The sequence below is a fragment of the Dryobates pubescens genome, chromosome 9 (genome assembly GCF_014839835.1).
Source record: "Dryobates pubescens isolate bDryPub1 chromosome 9, bDryPub1.pri, whole genome shotgun sequence".
Classification (NCBI taxonomy): Eukaryota; Metazoa; Chordata; class Aves; order Piciformes; family Picidae; genus Dryobates; species Dryobates pubescens.
In genome coordinates this window covers 4,382,049-4,396,728 of record NC_071620.1, presented here as the reverse complement: position 1 = coordinate 4,396,728, position 14,680 = coordinate 4,382,049, and the positions used below count along the sequence as shown (strand labels likewise).

Genomic DNA, 14,680 nt, shown 5'->3' with positions numbered 1-14,680 from the left:
GGAGGGGTTTGGAGCACAAGCCCTATGAGGAGAGTCATATCATATCATGATGTCATATCATGAGAGTCATATCATATGACTGTTTTATTTTCATGTTTGCAGTGGTTTGTTTGAAGCAGGATTGGTTAAAAAAAAATAAGTGCCACATCCAGTCCCCTCTTGAACACCTCCAGGGACGGTGACTCCACCACCTCCCTGGGCAGCACATTCCAATGACGAACGACTCACTCAGTGAAGAACTTTCTCCTCACCTCGAGTCTAAACCTCCCCTGGCACAGCTTGAGACTGTGTCCTCTTGTCCTGGTGCTGGTTGCTAGAGAGAAGAGACCAACCCCTTCCTGGCTACAGCCACCTTTCAGGTAGTTGTAGAGAGCAATAAGGTCACCCCTGAGCCTCCTCTTCTCCAGGCTAAACAACCCCAGCTCCCTCAGCCTCTCCTCATAGGGCTTGTGCTCAAGGCCTCTCCCCAGCCTTGTTGCCCTTCTCTGGACACGTTCAAGTGTCTCAATGTCCTTCCTAAACTGAGGGGCCCAGAACTGGACACAGTCCTCAAGGTGTGGCCTAACCAATGCAGAGTATAGGGGCATGATGAAGCTACCATTGCTAAGTTCATTCTTAGGAGGTCCTCTAAGTAGGTGTCAGGCTTCAGTCAGAGACATTCAGTCCTACATGTAGAACACCAAAAAAGTTCAGAAATTTAGAATAGAGTAGAATAGAATAGAATAGAATGGAATGGAACGGAATGGAACGGAACAGAATAGAATCGAATAGAATGGAACAGAATCGAATCGAATCGAATCGAATCGAATCGAATCGAATAGAATAGAATTAACCAGGTTGGAAGAGATTTTTGAGATCAAGTCCAACCTATCATCCAACACTATCTAATCAACTACACCATGGCACCAAGCACCCCATCCAGTCTCTTCCTAAGCACCTCCAGTGATGGTGACTCCACCACCTCCCCAGGCAGCACATTCCAATGGCCAATCTCTCTTTCTGTGAAGAACTTCTTCCTAAAAATTAATCTTAATATACACTAATATACCCATTAATCTTCATGCACACTTTGTGGAGGAAGTGAAGGAAGGACTCCAAATGTCTGACAGGATTTACAGGTTCTTTGACTTTATTAGCATAATGACTCACAGTCACAGGGCTCACATGGTGATCTGTCTTGTTTGGGATTTACTGGGAGGTGGCTTTCAGTTCCTGCTGATTGGGTTTTCTGAGATTTCTCTGCCTCATTGCTGTCTGTAAAAATAGGAAATCACACTGCACTTTTTTTCTTATCCAAAGATACACATGAGTTGGGATTTAGTGTGGTAACAAAAAGCGTTCCCCTAAACCTCAGTTTCTGTCTTTGGGTGGGGTTTTTTTTTCACACCAAGTTAGAAAAAAATAACTGTATATTTGATTTATGGCTCCTTTTCCTTATCTCCATTATTTAATTTCTCATAATAAGAGAGATAAGAAATGTATTTGAATGCAGATCAAAGGTTTCTGAGTACAGCCTGAAAACGTTAAGCAGCGGAGCTTTCATTCTAGAGGCTCAATTTCAGGCTTTGCTTTGTCTTAATCTCTTTATTTAAAATCCTTTGTAGATGTTGACACCTGCCTGTCTGTCTCCAGTTTCTTCAGAAAGAACTAATATTTGAACATTTGAGCTACTGAAACCCTGGTTTTGTCAGGGGGGAGGTTGTATGTCATTGCATGTTTGCCACTTACATAATGCAAACCCCATACCTGTGGGGTATCTATGTATCTCATTTATCTCTGATTAGATAAAATTCCACCAGAAAAAAATTGAATCTTGCTGGGTTTTGCATGTAACAAGCAGATAATAGTACAAAGGTAATGCAAATACAAGAAATTATCACCAGGCAAGCCAAGCAGTGCCATGGTGATAACTGTGCACATAGTTTGAAGCCTCTAGTAAATATGAGATAAATGGCTTTCTCTTCCAGAAGTCTGGACTGTCCCACAGTGCCTATGAACAGGCATATGCACACATGCAGTTCCTGTGGAAGAGCTGACATTGTTAATTTATGTGTGGGTTATCCAGCACACTGACTCTGAATTTTGCATACTACACTGAGTAGTGATGGGCTTAAAATTACACAGAAAGAGAGAGGTTTCCCCTTTGACAGGGTAGCCTTTATATTTCTACCATAGGAAGAATTAAGTCATGAATGGGAGCATCCTTTGTGCTGAATGTCTTCCTACACACATAAATACAGTGAATGGCATAGACAGACTTCAGCTGGTACGAATTAACCTGCATCAGTTTTATTCTGATTATAGAGCACATAAATCGGTTTTCACTTTAAAGTGATTTTTAGATCAACTAGATACAATTCACCTTAATTAAATAATGCAGTGATAAGGAATGGAATAGAATAGAATAGAATAGAATAGAATAGAATAGAATAGAATAGAATAGAATAGAATAGAATAGAATAGAATAGAATAGACCAGGGTGGAAAAGACCTTTGAGATCATTGAGTCCAACCTATCACCCAACACCGCCTAATGAACTAAATCATGGCACTAAGTGCCTCATCCAGGCTCTTTTTAAACACTTCAAGTGTTGTTGACTCCACCTCCTCCCTGGGCAGCACATTCCAATGGCCAATCTCTCTAGGAAGAATTTCTTCCTAACATCCAGACTAAACCTCCCCTGGTGCAGCTTGAGACTGTGCCCTCTTGTTCTGGTGCTGGTTGCCTGGGAGAAGAGACCAACCCCCACCTGGCTTACAGCGTCCCTTCAGGTAGTTGTAGACTGCTCCTCACAGGGCTTTGCTCCAAACCCTTCAGCACCTTTGTTGCCCTTCTCTGGACACGTTCCAGCAACTCAACATCCTTCCTAAACTGAGGGGCCCAGAACTGGACACGGGACTCAAGGTGAGGCCTAATCTGTGCTGAGTACAGGGGCAGAATGACTTTCCTGGTACAACCAGTCTTATGGTAGATATCTCTCCAATGTTGTTGTTTAGAATTACCTCTGTTTTCCTTTTCACACCCAGTAGTGATTTATTTGCATTTTACTACTTTTCTGCTCAAGATCTGTGAAAAATGTTACAGGCATGGCCTGAAACTACGACACTTCTGACATGTATGTGCACATCTCTTTTGTAGGTGGAATGGAGAAAGTAAAACAGCATACCTTTGCATTAGCTCACTACACCTATACTGTGCTGTCTACATTAAAATACGCCAATGGGGCTCCCGTGGTGCGTATTTACAGCAATACAGATTTCAGCAGTCCTGACACCCAAGGTCCAATCATTAATTTTAATGTGCTTGATGAACGTGGAGAGGTGATTGGGTTTTCACAGGTATGTTTTTCTCTTGCCATAACTGAGTGTTATGTCTCTATTTCAAGCCTATGCGCAGTAAGTCCTTTCTACTCCAGGAAATATTTTGTACATAATGGTTCCTTCTGAGGTTTTGGTATTGTTTCTTTGTAGCTCTGCACAATATAGGCACTCTGTTTTAAAAGCAGCAGAAAGAGAATCCAAGAAGTGTTACACCCCAGCACAAAGTACATAATAGCCAAAGCCAGTATTTTAGAGATGAAATACTGTACATGGAGGAAATTTGAAAGTGAGCTGTTTTAACAGAGTGCATTGACCATGCAGTTTGGTTTCTTGTTTAATTCCTTCCCTATGGTACTCTAAAATTTGTAACTAAAGAGCAAGACTAGAAAAACTTGTACCACAGACTCACAGAAACATTCAGGTGAAGGCTAGTTCCTTCCATGCTGATAGCAACATGTTGTGAGTATCTGCAGGCCAGATGTAATACATATCCCAATGACAAGGGAATCACAGAATCACAGAATCATTCAGGTTGGAAAAACCCTCAGGACCACCAAGTCCAACCGATAACCCTACTCTACAAAGTTCACCCCTAAACCATATATCCCCAAGCACCACATCCAAACCACCTTTAAACACATCCAGGCTTGGTGACTCAACCACCAACCTGGGCAGCTCATTCCAGTGCCTGACCACTTTTTCACTGAATTTTTTTTCCCCTAATGTCCAGTCTAAACCTACCCAGTCACATCTTGAGGCCATTCCCTCTCATTCTATCACTAATCACCTGTGAGAAGAGACCAGCACCAGCCTCTCCACAGCATCCTTTCAGGTAGTTGTAGAGAGCAATGAGGTTCCCCCCTCAGCCTCCTCTTTTCCAAATTTCACAGCCCCAGCTCCTTCAGTTGATCCTCATAAGATTTATTCTCCAAACCCTTCCCCAGCTTCATTGCCCTCCTCTGCACTGGTTCCAGCACCTCTACATCTCTCCTGCATTGAAGTACCCAAAACTGGACACAATACTTATGATGTGGCCTCACCAGAGCTGAGTACAAGGGGACAGTCACCTCCCTACTCCTGCTGGACACAGCATTTTTTTATACAAGCCAGGATGCCATTGGCTTTCTTGGCCACCTGGGCACACTGCTTGCTCATACTCAGCTGCTTGTTGATTAGAACCCCAGGTCCTTTCTGCCAGACAGCTTTCCAGCCACACTGCCCCCAGCCTGTACTGTTGCTTGGGGTTGTTGTGACCCAAGTGCAGGATCTGGCACTTGGCCTTGTTGAAGCTCATCCCATTACCATTGGCCATGGATTCAATCTATCCAAGTCCCTCTGTGGAGCCTCCCTACCCTGGTGCAGATCAACACTCCCACCTAACTTGGTGTCATCTGCAAACTTGCTGATGACACAATTTGTGTCTTCATTGAGGTCATCAATAAAGATGTTAAACAGAAGTGGTCCCAACACTGAGCCCTGAGGAACACCAGTTGTGACCAGCCACCAGCTGGATTTAACCTCACTGACCACCACTCTTTGGGCCTGTTTGCCCAGCCAGTGCTTTATCCAGCAGAGTTTGTGCTCATCCAAGCCATGAGCAGTGACTGCCTTGGAGCTGTAACATGAAAGTGACAGATGTCAAAATATTTCAGTCACTCAGGAGTCCTCTTTTCCCTTCACTTCTAATATCTTAATATTGCTAAGGAAGCACTGAATAATATTGAATTATCAGTGTAAGGAATGAGATTCAAACTCAAAAAGATCCTTAGAAGCTGTCTCCCTCAACAGCTTTCTCTAGCCTTTATCCATCAGGTGTACTGAGTAGCCCTGACATGAAAGTTTGTGAATCCTCAGTCCCTTCAGTAAAGAGGCAATGGTGTATGACCATAATCATGTATGAGTGTGCACTGTGTTGGCAGTGGGTAATGTGGATCACTTGCTCATCAGCAGAAGTCAGAAAAACTACACTACTCTAGTTTTGCTTAATTCTTCTGGTTTCCATTTGCTGATGATTGAATAAGTCAATAGATCAAGTTCCAGTACATGACCTTGATTTGCTAAAAACTGTCAATAACAGGCACCATCTGTCTCAGTGACAGCAGTGGCAGAGCTGTGTTGCTCTTGGAAGTTAGTAGTTCTGGCCACTAGGAAGAATGTGTGAGTGCTGCAAAAGGCATTTCTCAGCACTCCTCTGCCAGGAAAGCAAAATAAATGGATGATGAGGGGAATACAAAAACATGTCTACAGGGATGCAAGAGCAGATCCATATAGAATAGAATAGAATAAACCAGGTTGGAAGAGACCTTCAAGATCATCGTGTCCAACCTATCATCCAACATCACCTAATCAACTAAACCATGGAACCAAGCATCCTGTCAAGCCTCCCCCTGAACAACCCCAGCGACAGAGAGCCCACCACCTCCTCAGGCAGCCCATTCCAGTGGGCAATCTCTCTCTGTGTAAAACTTCCTCCTAATCTCCAGCCTAAACCTCCCCTGGTGCAGCTTGAGACTGTGCCCTCTTGTTCTGGTGCTGGTTGCCTGGGAGAAGAGACCAACCTCTGCCTCACTACAACCACCCTTCAGGTAGTTGTAGAGAGCAATAAGGTCACCCCTGAGTCTCCTCCTCTCCAGACTAAGCAACCGCAGCTCCCTCAATCTCTCCTCATAGGGCTTGTGCTCCAAGCCCCTCACCAACCTTGTTGCTCTTTTCTGGACACATTCCAGCAAGTCAACCTCCTTCCTAAACTGAGGGGCCCAGAACTGGACACAGGACTCGACAAGCAGTTACTTTGTAGCCTGTCAATATCAAATTTTACATATTTTTTTTAAGCATTTACCCCACATCATGGGATGGGCAGAACTACAGTACAGGTGAATCTCTTCTTCCTATACATCTTTTTTTGAAGTATGCTACAAGATAGTCTTAAATATTCACCACATTTCCTTTCCTACCACATTTTAGGTTTGAATTAGCCATGTATGCAGTCTTGATTAGATGTGGAAACATAGATTTAGGAAGGGCAGGTCCTGCCTTACCAACCTGATCACCTTCTATGATCAGGTTATGTAGTGGTTTAGATAGTTTAATCTACACCACATACTTTTCTTAAAGGCACAGCCTAAACTGTCACAGGTGACCAGCCTGGTGGATGTGGGGAAGGCTGTGGATGTAGTCTATGTGGACTTCAGCAAGGCCTTGGACACCGTTCCCCACAGCAAACTCCTGGCCAAGCTGTCAGCCACTGGCATGGACAGCAGCACTCTGTGCTGGGTTCGGAACTGGATGGAGGGCCAAGCCCAGAGAGTGGTGGTGAACAGTGCCACATCCAGCTGGCAGCCAGGCACTAGTGGCATCCCCCAGGGATCAGTGCTGGGCCCCATCCTGCTCAATATCTTTACTGATGATCTGGATGAGGGGATTGAGTCCATCATCAGTAAATTTGCAGATGACACCAAGCTGGGAGCAGGAGTTGATCTGTTAGAAGGTAGAAGGGCTCTGCAGAGCGACCTTGCCAGGATGGACAGATGTGCAGAGTCCAACAGGATGATATTTAACAAGTCCACGTGCTGGGTGCTGCACTTTGGCCACAACATCCCCATGCAGTAATACAGGCTGGGGACAGAGTGGCTGAAGAGCAGCCAAACAGAAAAGGACCTGGGGATACTAGTTGATAGTATGCTGAACATGAGCCAGCAGTGTGCCCAGGTGGCCAAGAAGGCCAATGGCATCCTGGCCTGTATCAGGAATAGTGTGGCCAGCAGGACCAGGGAGGTCATTGTGCCCCTGTACTCCTACAAGGAAAGGCTGAGGGAGCTGGGATTGTTTAGCCTGGAGAAGAGGAGGCTCAGGGGAGACCTTATTAATCTCTACAACTACCTGAAGGGAGGTTGTAGACAGGCGGAGGTTGGTCTCTTCTCCCAGGCAATCAGCACCAGAACAAGAGGGCACCAGGGGAAGTTTAGGCTGGAGATGAGGAGAAAGTTCTTCATAGAGAGAGTTGTTAGCCATTGGAATGTGCTGCCCAGGGAGGTGGTGGAGTCACTATCCCTGGTGTTCAAGAGGGGCTTGGATGTGGCACTTAGTGTCATGGTTTAGTAGTCATGAGCTGTTGGGTGACAGGTTGGACTTGATGATCATTGAGGACTATTTACAACCTTACTGGTTCTGTGATTCTATGATTCTATGAATCTGCACACTCAAGTGAGTTCCCTGGTCAGTCCTCAAATGCAATCTGGTGGAGTTAGTTAGGAGAACACAGTTTCAGAAGGCTCCCAGAAAACATTTTTGGGAAATCTTAATAATGGGAAAATTGGATGACATCTCCAGCTGACTTACCTACTAATAATGCACTCAGCTTGTGCACTGAAAGAGAAATGGCAGAATATCCTATTCCATTATGGATGATACCCCATTAATTACTTATAACCAGGCATCAAACCAATTCTATATGTCTTTCTGACAGGGAAGTGTTTTGTGCCCATTGCCCATTAGAGGACAGAGTGTGGCTAGACATTAGCATTTTGCAGCAGGTGGAAGACAATCTCACTAACTGAATGCAGATAAAATACTATGACGAGGCTTGGAGCATTTTATTTGGGACATTTGAGACTGGCAAGAAAGACTTCATAAGTAGACAGTGTTTTCAGAGGATACCAAGCTTACATTTAAGCTTCAAGATTTACATAATTTACATGATATTCAAAACTCTGAACTAAGTCCATGACACTTAGGGTGAGAAAGAGATGTGAAATACATCATGTTTAACACTGCCACTGAAAAATGAAAGCAGAGAAAATGTGGTGTCTTTCATCTGTGCAGAGTTTGGGAGGAAAAGTGTTCTTACTTGCAATCCCAAGCACAATATAGGCTGGGCAGGGACTGGCTTGAGGCCAACCCTGAAGAAAAGGACTTGGGGGCTGCTGTGGAATGAGAAGCTCAACGGGAGCCACCAGTGTGCACTTGCAGCCTGGAAAGCCAATCACATCCTGGGCTGCATCAAGAGAAGCATAGCCAGCAGGTCAAGGGAGGTGATTCTCCCCTTCTGCTCTGCTAAGACCCCACCTGGACTACTGTGTCCAGTTTGGAGACCCTATTACAGGAAGGATCTGGAGGTGCTGGAGAGTGACCAGAGAAGGGCCACGAGGATGAGCAGAGGGCTGGAGCACCTCTCCTATGAGGACAGACTGAGGGAGTTGGGGCTGTTCAGTCTGGAGAAGAGAAGGCTCCGAGGAGACCTTCTTGTGGCCTTCCAGTATCTGAAGGGGGCTTAAAGAAATCTGGTGAGGGACTTTTTAGGGTGTCAGGTGATGACAGGACTAGGGGGGATGGAACCAAACTAGAAAAGGGTAGATTCAGATTGGATGTTAAGAAGAAGCTCTTCCCCATGAGGGTGGTGAGACACTGGCACAGGTTGCCCAGGGAAGTGGTGGAAGCCTTTATCCCTGGAGGTTTTGAAGGGCAGGCTGGATGTGGCTGTGAGCAATCTGCTGTAGTGTGACGTGTCCCTGCTCATGGCAGGGGGAGTGGGAATTAGATGGTCCTTGAGGTCCTTTCCAACTCTAACAATTCTATGATTCTGTTGCTGAAATCCATTTCTCACTGTTACCGAAGTTTAACTACCAGAGCTAACAAGATTGTGCCACTAAACACAAACATACACGGGGTCAATTGTACACATAGGAAATAGCCACAGTCTCAGGTTCATCCTTGAGTAAAACATTCACTGCAACCCTCAAGATCCAATGAAGTCATTTCATTAAAGTGAGACACACAAATGAAACTGCATCATGATTGCACTTCCAGGGATAGCACTGTTTGTGGCAGTCTCCTGTCCCAATATGTATGATATAGAACCCATCAAGGTTTAGAAGTGATCAGATATGAGTGAAACAATTGTGAAAGTTCAGTTAATATTGCTTTTTAATTGAAATGTTTCTTTGTGATTGTTGAAGGATATCACTGGTTTCGATATTACATATGTAATAAGCTTCCTTGTACTACATGTATCATTAGTTTAATTGACACTTTAATTACTAGTTTGGGTTTTTTTTTTGTCTAAATGGTGATTAAAACAATTAAAGAAAAGGCATTTTCTCACTGATGCCCAATGACAGGACAACATCCCAGGGAGCTGGGATTGTTTAGCCTGGAGAAGAGAAGGATCAGGGGTGACCTCATTGCCCTCTACAACTACCTGAAGGGTGGTTGTAGCCAGAAAGGGGTTGGTCTCTTCTCCCAGGCAACCAGCACCAGAACAAGAGGACACAGTCTTAAGCTGTGCCAGGGGAGGTTTAGACTCAAAGTGAGGAGAAAGTTCTTCACTGAGCGAGTCATTCGCCATTGGAATGTGCTGCCCAGGGAGGTGGTGCAGTCGCCGTCCCTGGAGGTGTTCAAGAGGGGATTGAATGTGGCACTTGGTGCCATGGTCTAGTCATGAGGTCTGTGGAGACAGGGTGGACTCAATGATTCTTGGGGTCTCTTCCAACCTTAGTTATACTGTGATACTGTGATACTGTGACAAGGGGCAATGGGTGGAAGCTGAGGCATAGGGAAGTTCCATGGAAACAGGAGGGAAAATTATTTCACTGTGAGGGTGACAGAACACTGGAACAGGGGGGTTGTGGAATCTCCTTCTTTGGAGAATTTCAAGACCTGCATAGATGCACTCCTGTATGACCTACTCTAGGTGATCCTGCTCTGGCAGGAAATTTGGCTTGGGTGATCTTTCAAGGTAGCTTCCAGCCCCTAATGTTCTGTGATTCTGCATGAAGTGGACACAGCAGATTTCATATTAATGCAGCAAGCTGTCAATATTCCACTTCCTTGTAAAACTATCAGAAAAAGAAACAATTAGCCTTAGATATTAATAGAATAGAATAGAATAGAATAGAGTAGAATAGAATAGAATAGAATAGAATAAACCAGGTTGGAAGAGACCTTTGAGATCATTGAGTCCAACCTATCATCCAACACCATCTCATCAACTAAACTATGGCACCCAGCACCCTATCCAGTCTCTTCCGAAACACCTCCAGTGATCTTGACTCTACCACCTCCCTGGGCAGCACATTCCAATGGCCAATCTCTCTTTCTGCAAAGAATTTCTTCCTAACATCCAGCCTAAACCTCCCCTGGTGCAGCTTGAGACTGTGTCCTCTTGTTCTGGTGCTGGTTGCCTGGGAGAAGAGACCAACCCCCACCTAGCTACAACATCCTTTCAGGTAGTTGCAGACAGCAATAAGGTCTCCCCTGAGCCTCCTCTTCTCCAGGCTAAGCAACCCCAGCTCCCTCAGCCTCTCCTCATAGGGCTGTGCTCCTCACCCCTCCCCAGCTTTGTTGCCCTTCTCTGGACACCTTCCAGCAACTCAACATCTTTCCTAAACTGAGGGGCCCAGAACTGGACACAGGACTCAAGGTGTGGCCTAACCAGTGCTGAGTACAGGGGCACAATGGCCTCCCTGCTGCTGCTGGCCACACAATATCTGATCCAGGCCAAGATGCCATTGGCCTTCTTGGCCACCTGGGCACACTACTGACTCATGTTCAGCCTACTGTCAACCAGTACCCCCAGGTCCCTTTCTGCCTGTCTGCTCTCCAGCCACTCTGACCCCAGCCTTGTACTTGCAATGCCTCCTAAAAATCCTGTCAGGAAGGGAACAAGCATCAGTCCATTAGCAGTCTCAGCCTGCCTGCCTGCCACTCCACACTTGTGTGTAAATAGACAAACTGCTATAACCTCAATCAGCTGCCAAAGACAGAGGATGTAAACATTTTGGTTTGCCTATGGAAGGCTCTTCTGCAGTGTTGCATATGGATGAGTTTTGCCTCTCAAGACTGAGAACCCTGCTTAGATAGATTACGATCAGCTTTGTCTAGGAGCCCACATTAGCATGTCCTGGCTCACTCTCATCAACCCAGACAGAGTGAAGGGAGGTCTAGACTTCAAAGATCTTTCTTTACCCATTTCTCAAGGAGAAAAAAAAAATCAACACTTCTCTGCACATAACCTCCAGTGTGTGTTCCTCCAGTAAAAATCTATAATGCAATTTGATGACTGCTTTTATCATGGCATCTGCCCACTGTCTCACCCATCTTCCTTCTATCTCAACCTCCCCTGAATTAATGTAAGGAAAGATTCACTGAGAGCTTCCTTTTCTTCTCTGATGTTTTAATAAATTTCTCAGCTAGACCTAGATTAGTAGCCAGGCCCTGACAATGGCCAGGTGAAATCTCCTTCTTCTGCTGTAGTCTTTGAGCATTGCCTTGAAGGATTTAGTGTCTCTTTCCCCCACATATTCTAATCTCAAAGGAATGGAAATATGTTAAATATTGACAAATCTATCAAGTGATATACACATTTGTATATACACACAGCTGGGTGAGTACATATTAACATCACTATTTATTGTTACATGATAAAGGGACTGTGCAGTACCTGTAGTGGGTGAATTTCTTAAAGAATCATAGAATTGTTAGGGTTGGAAGGGACCTCAAGGATCTTCTAGTTCCAACCCTCCCACCATGGGCAGGGACCTCTCACACTACATCAGGTGGCTCAGAGCCACATAGAGCCTGTCATTAAAAACCTCCATGAATGAGGCTTCCATCACTTCCCTGGGCAACCTGTTCCAATGGCTTTTGTGTCATAGAATAGAATAGAATAGAATAGAATAGAATAGAATAGAATAGAATAGAATAGACCAGGTTGGAAGAGACCTTCAAGATCATCGTGTCCAACCTATCATCCAACACCACCTAATCAACTAAACCATGCAACCAAGCATCCTGTCAAGCCTCGCCCTGAACACCCCCAGCGTCAGCGACCCCACCACCTCCTCAGGCAGCCCATTCCAATGGGCAATCACTCTCTCTGTGTAAAACTTCCTCCTAACCTCCAGCCTAAACCTCCCTCTTAGATGGTGCCCTCAGTTTCCCTAGCAGATAAGTTCCAGTGCACTGGAGCAGTAGTATATAGGTAGTGAGTATATAGGCAGAGGAGCTATGGCATTTCACAGGATGCTGTTACCAGGTCAGTTTGATCTGACCAAAGCCTGGTAATAGTTATCAGGACTCATTTGGAAATTCATACCATGTCTCTACAGGCAAAAGTGTTTTGCTGTTAAGCAACAATGAGGGATAATTTCTACTTTATTTAGTCTATGTGAAATTAATCTTCATCAAGAAGTATTAAGCAAGAGATCTTTGTCATTCTTCGAACCTTAATCCTTTTATATTTGTTTCCATCTGTTACTCTTTACTTTTTGTGTGAAACAATCATTCAGTTCTGCAGGTGGAGAAGTGCAGCATTTGGCAATTCCATCTGAGGACATTCTGTGCAGGGATGGTCCAACAGCTTTGAGCTACTCACACTAATGCTTTTAGAAGCATATCCACTCATTATATTTATTGTGATGACTCAGGGAAATAAAAGTGTTCTTAACATGCTTAATGGGATTTTTGGCCATCTTCCCAATAGCTACCTAAATATTGCTGGAGTGATTATTCATTATTGATTTTAGCTATTGATTTAGCCATTGATTTCAGGAAGCCGGAGATGGCAGATGGACCAGCACATTAGAATGCAAACAGGACTACAAAGAGAAAAATATTGCTGTGAGGATTCCTGTTGAACATCCACTAATTTCCTTGGTTCCAGTTACTTTCCAATTGCACTGTAAATGTCTGGTAAGCATGCAGATAGCAGCAATGCAGCAAACCACACTGGCTTGCCAATAAGTGATGCCTTGTTGCTTCAAACTGGCAAGAAATGCCATTACAACCTGGATCTCTGCTTCCAGTGGTACTAGGCACTCAAAACCAGCCCTTACAAGCAGCTCTCTAGGTGGGGGATAACTGAGTGAGCATTAGGAAATGGTGTACTTGAGAGCCTCAGTGTGATAACACCATGCCTAGTTATTAGATAGAAGAGCCCTCTTCATGCCAAGGAAGTAGTGGCAAAATGCATGCTGAGTTGTTTCTGGGGGGTCAAAGGTCTATGTCAGGTAGTACTCTTGAACTTGCCTGCTATTGAACAGATCAACCTGGTCAAGGTTAGAAAGCTCCATGAAAGCCCAGACTGTTGCCTGACACTGCTTCTCTGGAGTGTCCTTGCATGTTGCTAAGGAAACTGAAAAGGAGATAAAAGAAAAATACACATAGTTGCTCAAATGAAAGAATCTCTGATGAATGACTGAGTCTAAATATTGTCTCTTTAGTAACGAGAGCCAACTGTGGCTCTAAACTACAAACCTTTTTACACAGAGGAGAAATGTGAAAAGAAACCACATGGTAACAGCAGAAGGACTAGACTTCTGACATCCTCTGCTGGGCTTTTTTTCTCTTGATCTTGGTAAAAGCAGATAAGCTGTCTCTGAATGTATGCAGTGTGCAGTTTCAGTTCACCATCTGAATCTTTTGAAGACAAAGATAGTTTAGCACCACCTTCTCTATTGCTTTGTTTACATCTTCCTGTCCCACACACACAAGTACTGTACAGACCCCTGTATGGATGTAATTAAAGTAATATTTCAACAAAGTCCATCAGGTGGGGGTTGGTCTCTTCTCCCATGCAACCAGCACCAGAACAAGAGGACACAGTCTCAAACTGTGCCAGGGGAAGTTTAGGCTCAAGGTGAGGAGAAAGTTCTTCACAGAGAGAGTTGTTAGCCGTTGGAATGTGCTGCCCAGGGAGGTGGTGGAGTCACCATCCCTGGAGGTGTTCACAAAGGGATTGGATGTGGCACTTGGTGCCATGGTTTAGTTGGTTAGGGGTTGGGTGAGAGGTTGGGCTTGATGACCTCTGAGGTCTCTTCCAACCTTATTGATTCTATGATTCTATGATGACAGAAAGAGCTAGCTTACTTTCTTTCCAATTCTGTGTTGCGAATCAGCAAATTAATTTACCAGTGGCTGTGGAGAGCATTGTCATGAAGCCTCTTTTATAACCAGCCACCAGTGCATGTGGTGAAATCCTTGTAATGAGCAAATCCATTGTACAAGCAAATTGCTCTGAATGAGACTACCTGCCAGTATTGGATTATGCAATTTGAGGGTTTTTTTGGAGGGATGCTTCATCATCTGTTATAAAAAGTTCCTTTAGTCACATGAATGATTCTTGCAATACTCAGTAAAATAACTTCCACAAATAAGAAGCACTTGCTTGAATCAGAGCTACAGACAGGCTGGGTTTGGAGAGGCTGGAGAGCAGCCAGAGAGAAAATGACCTGGGAGTACTGATTGACAGCAGCTGAACATGAGCCAGCAGTGTGCCCAGGTGGCCAAGAAGGCCAATGGCATCCTGGCCTGCATCAGGAATAGTGTGGCCAGCAGGAGTGGGGAAGTCATTCTGCCTCTGTAGT

The 14,680-nt window shown here is 44.6% G+C and overlaps 1 protein-coding gene across 1 annotated transcript in view; it reads left to right on the top strand.

Moving 5' to 3' along the window:
* MOCOS (molybdenum cofactor sulfurase) overlaps window positions 1-14,680 on the top strand; it is a 237,015-nt gene that overhangs the window by 166,845 nt on the left and 55,490 nt on the right. The window contains exon 6 of the mRNA XM_054164233.1: window positions 3,139-3,338. Coding sequence (XP_054020208.1) covers window positions 3,139-3,338 — 200 coding nt within the window. The remainder of the gene's footprint in view (window positions 1-3,138; window positions 3,339-14,680) is intronic.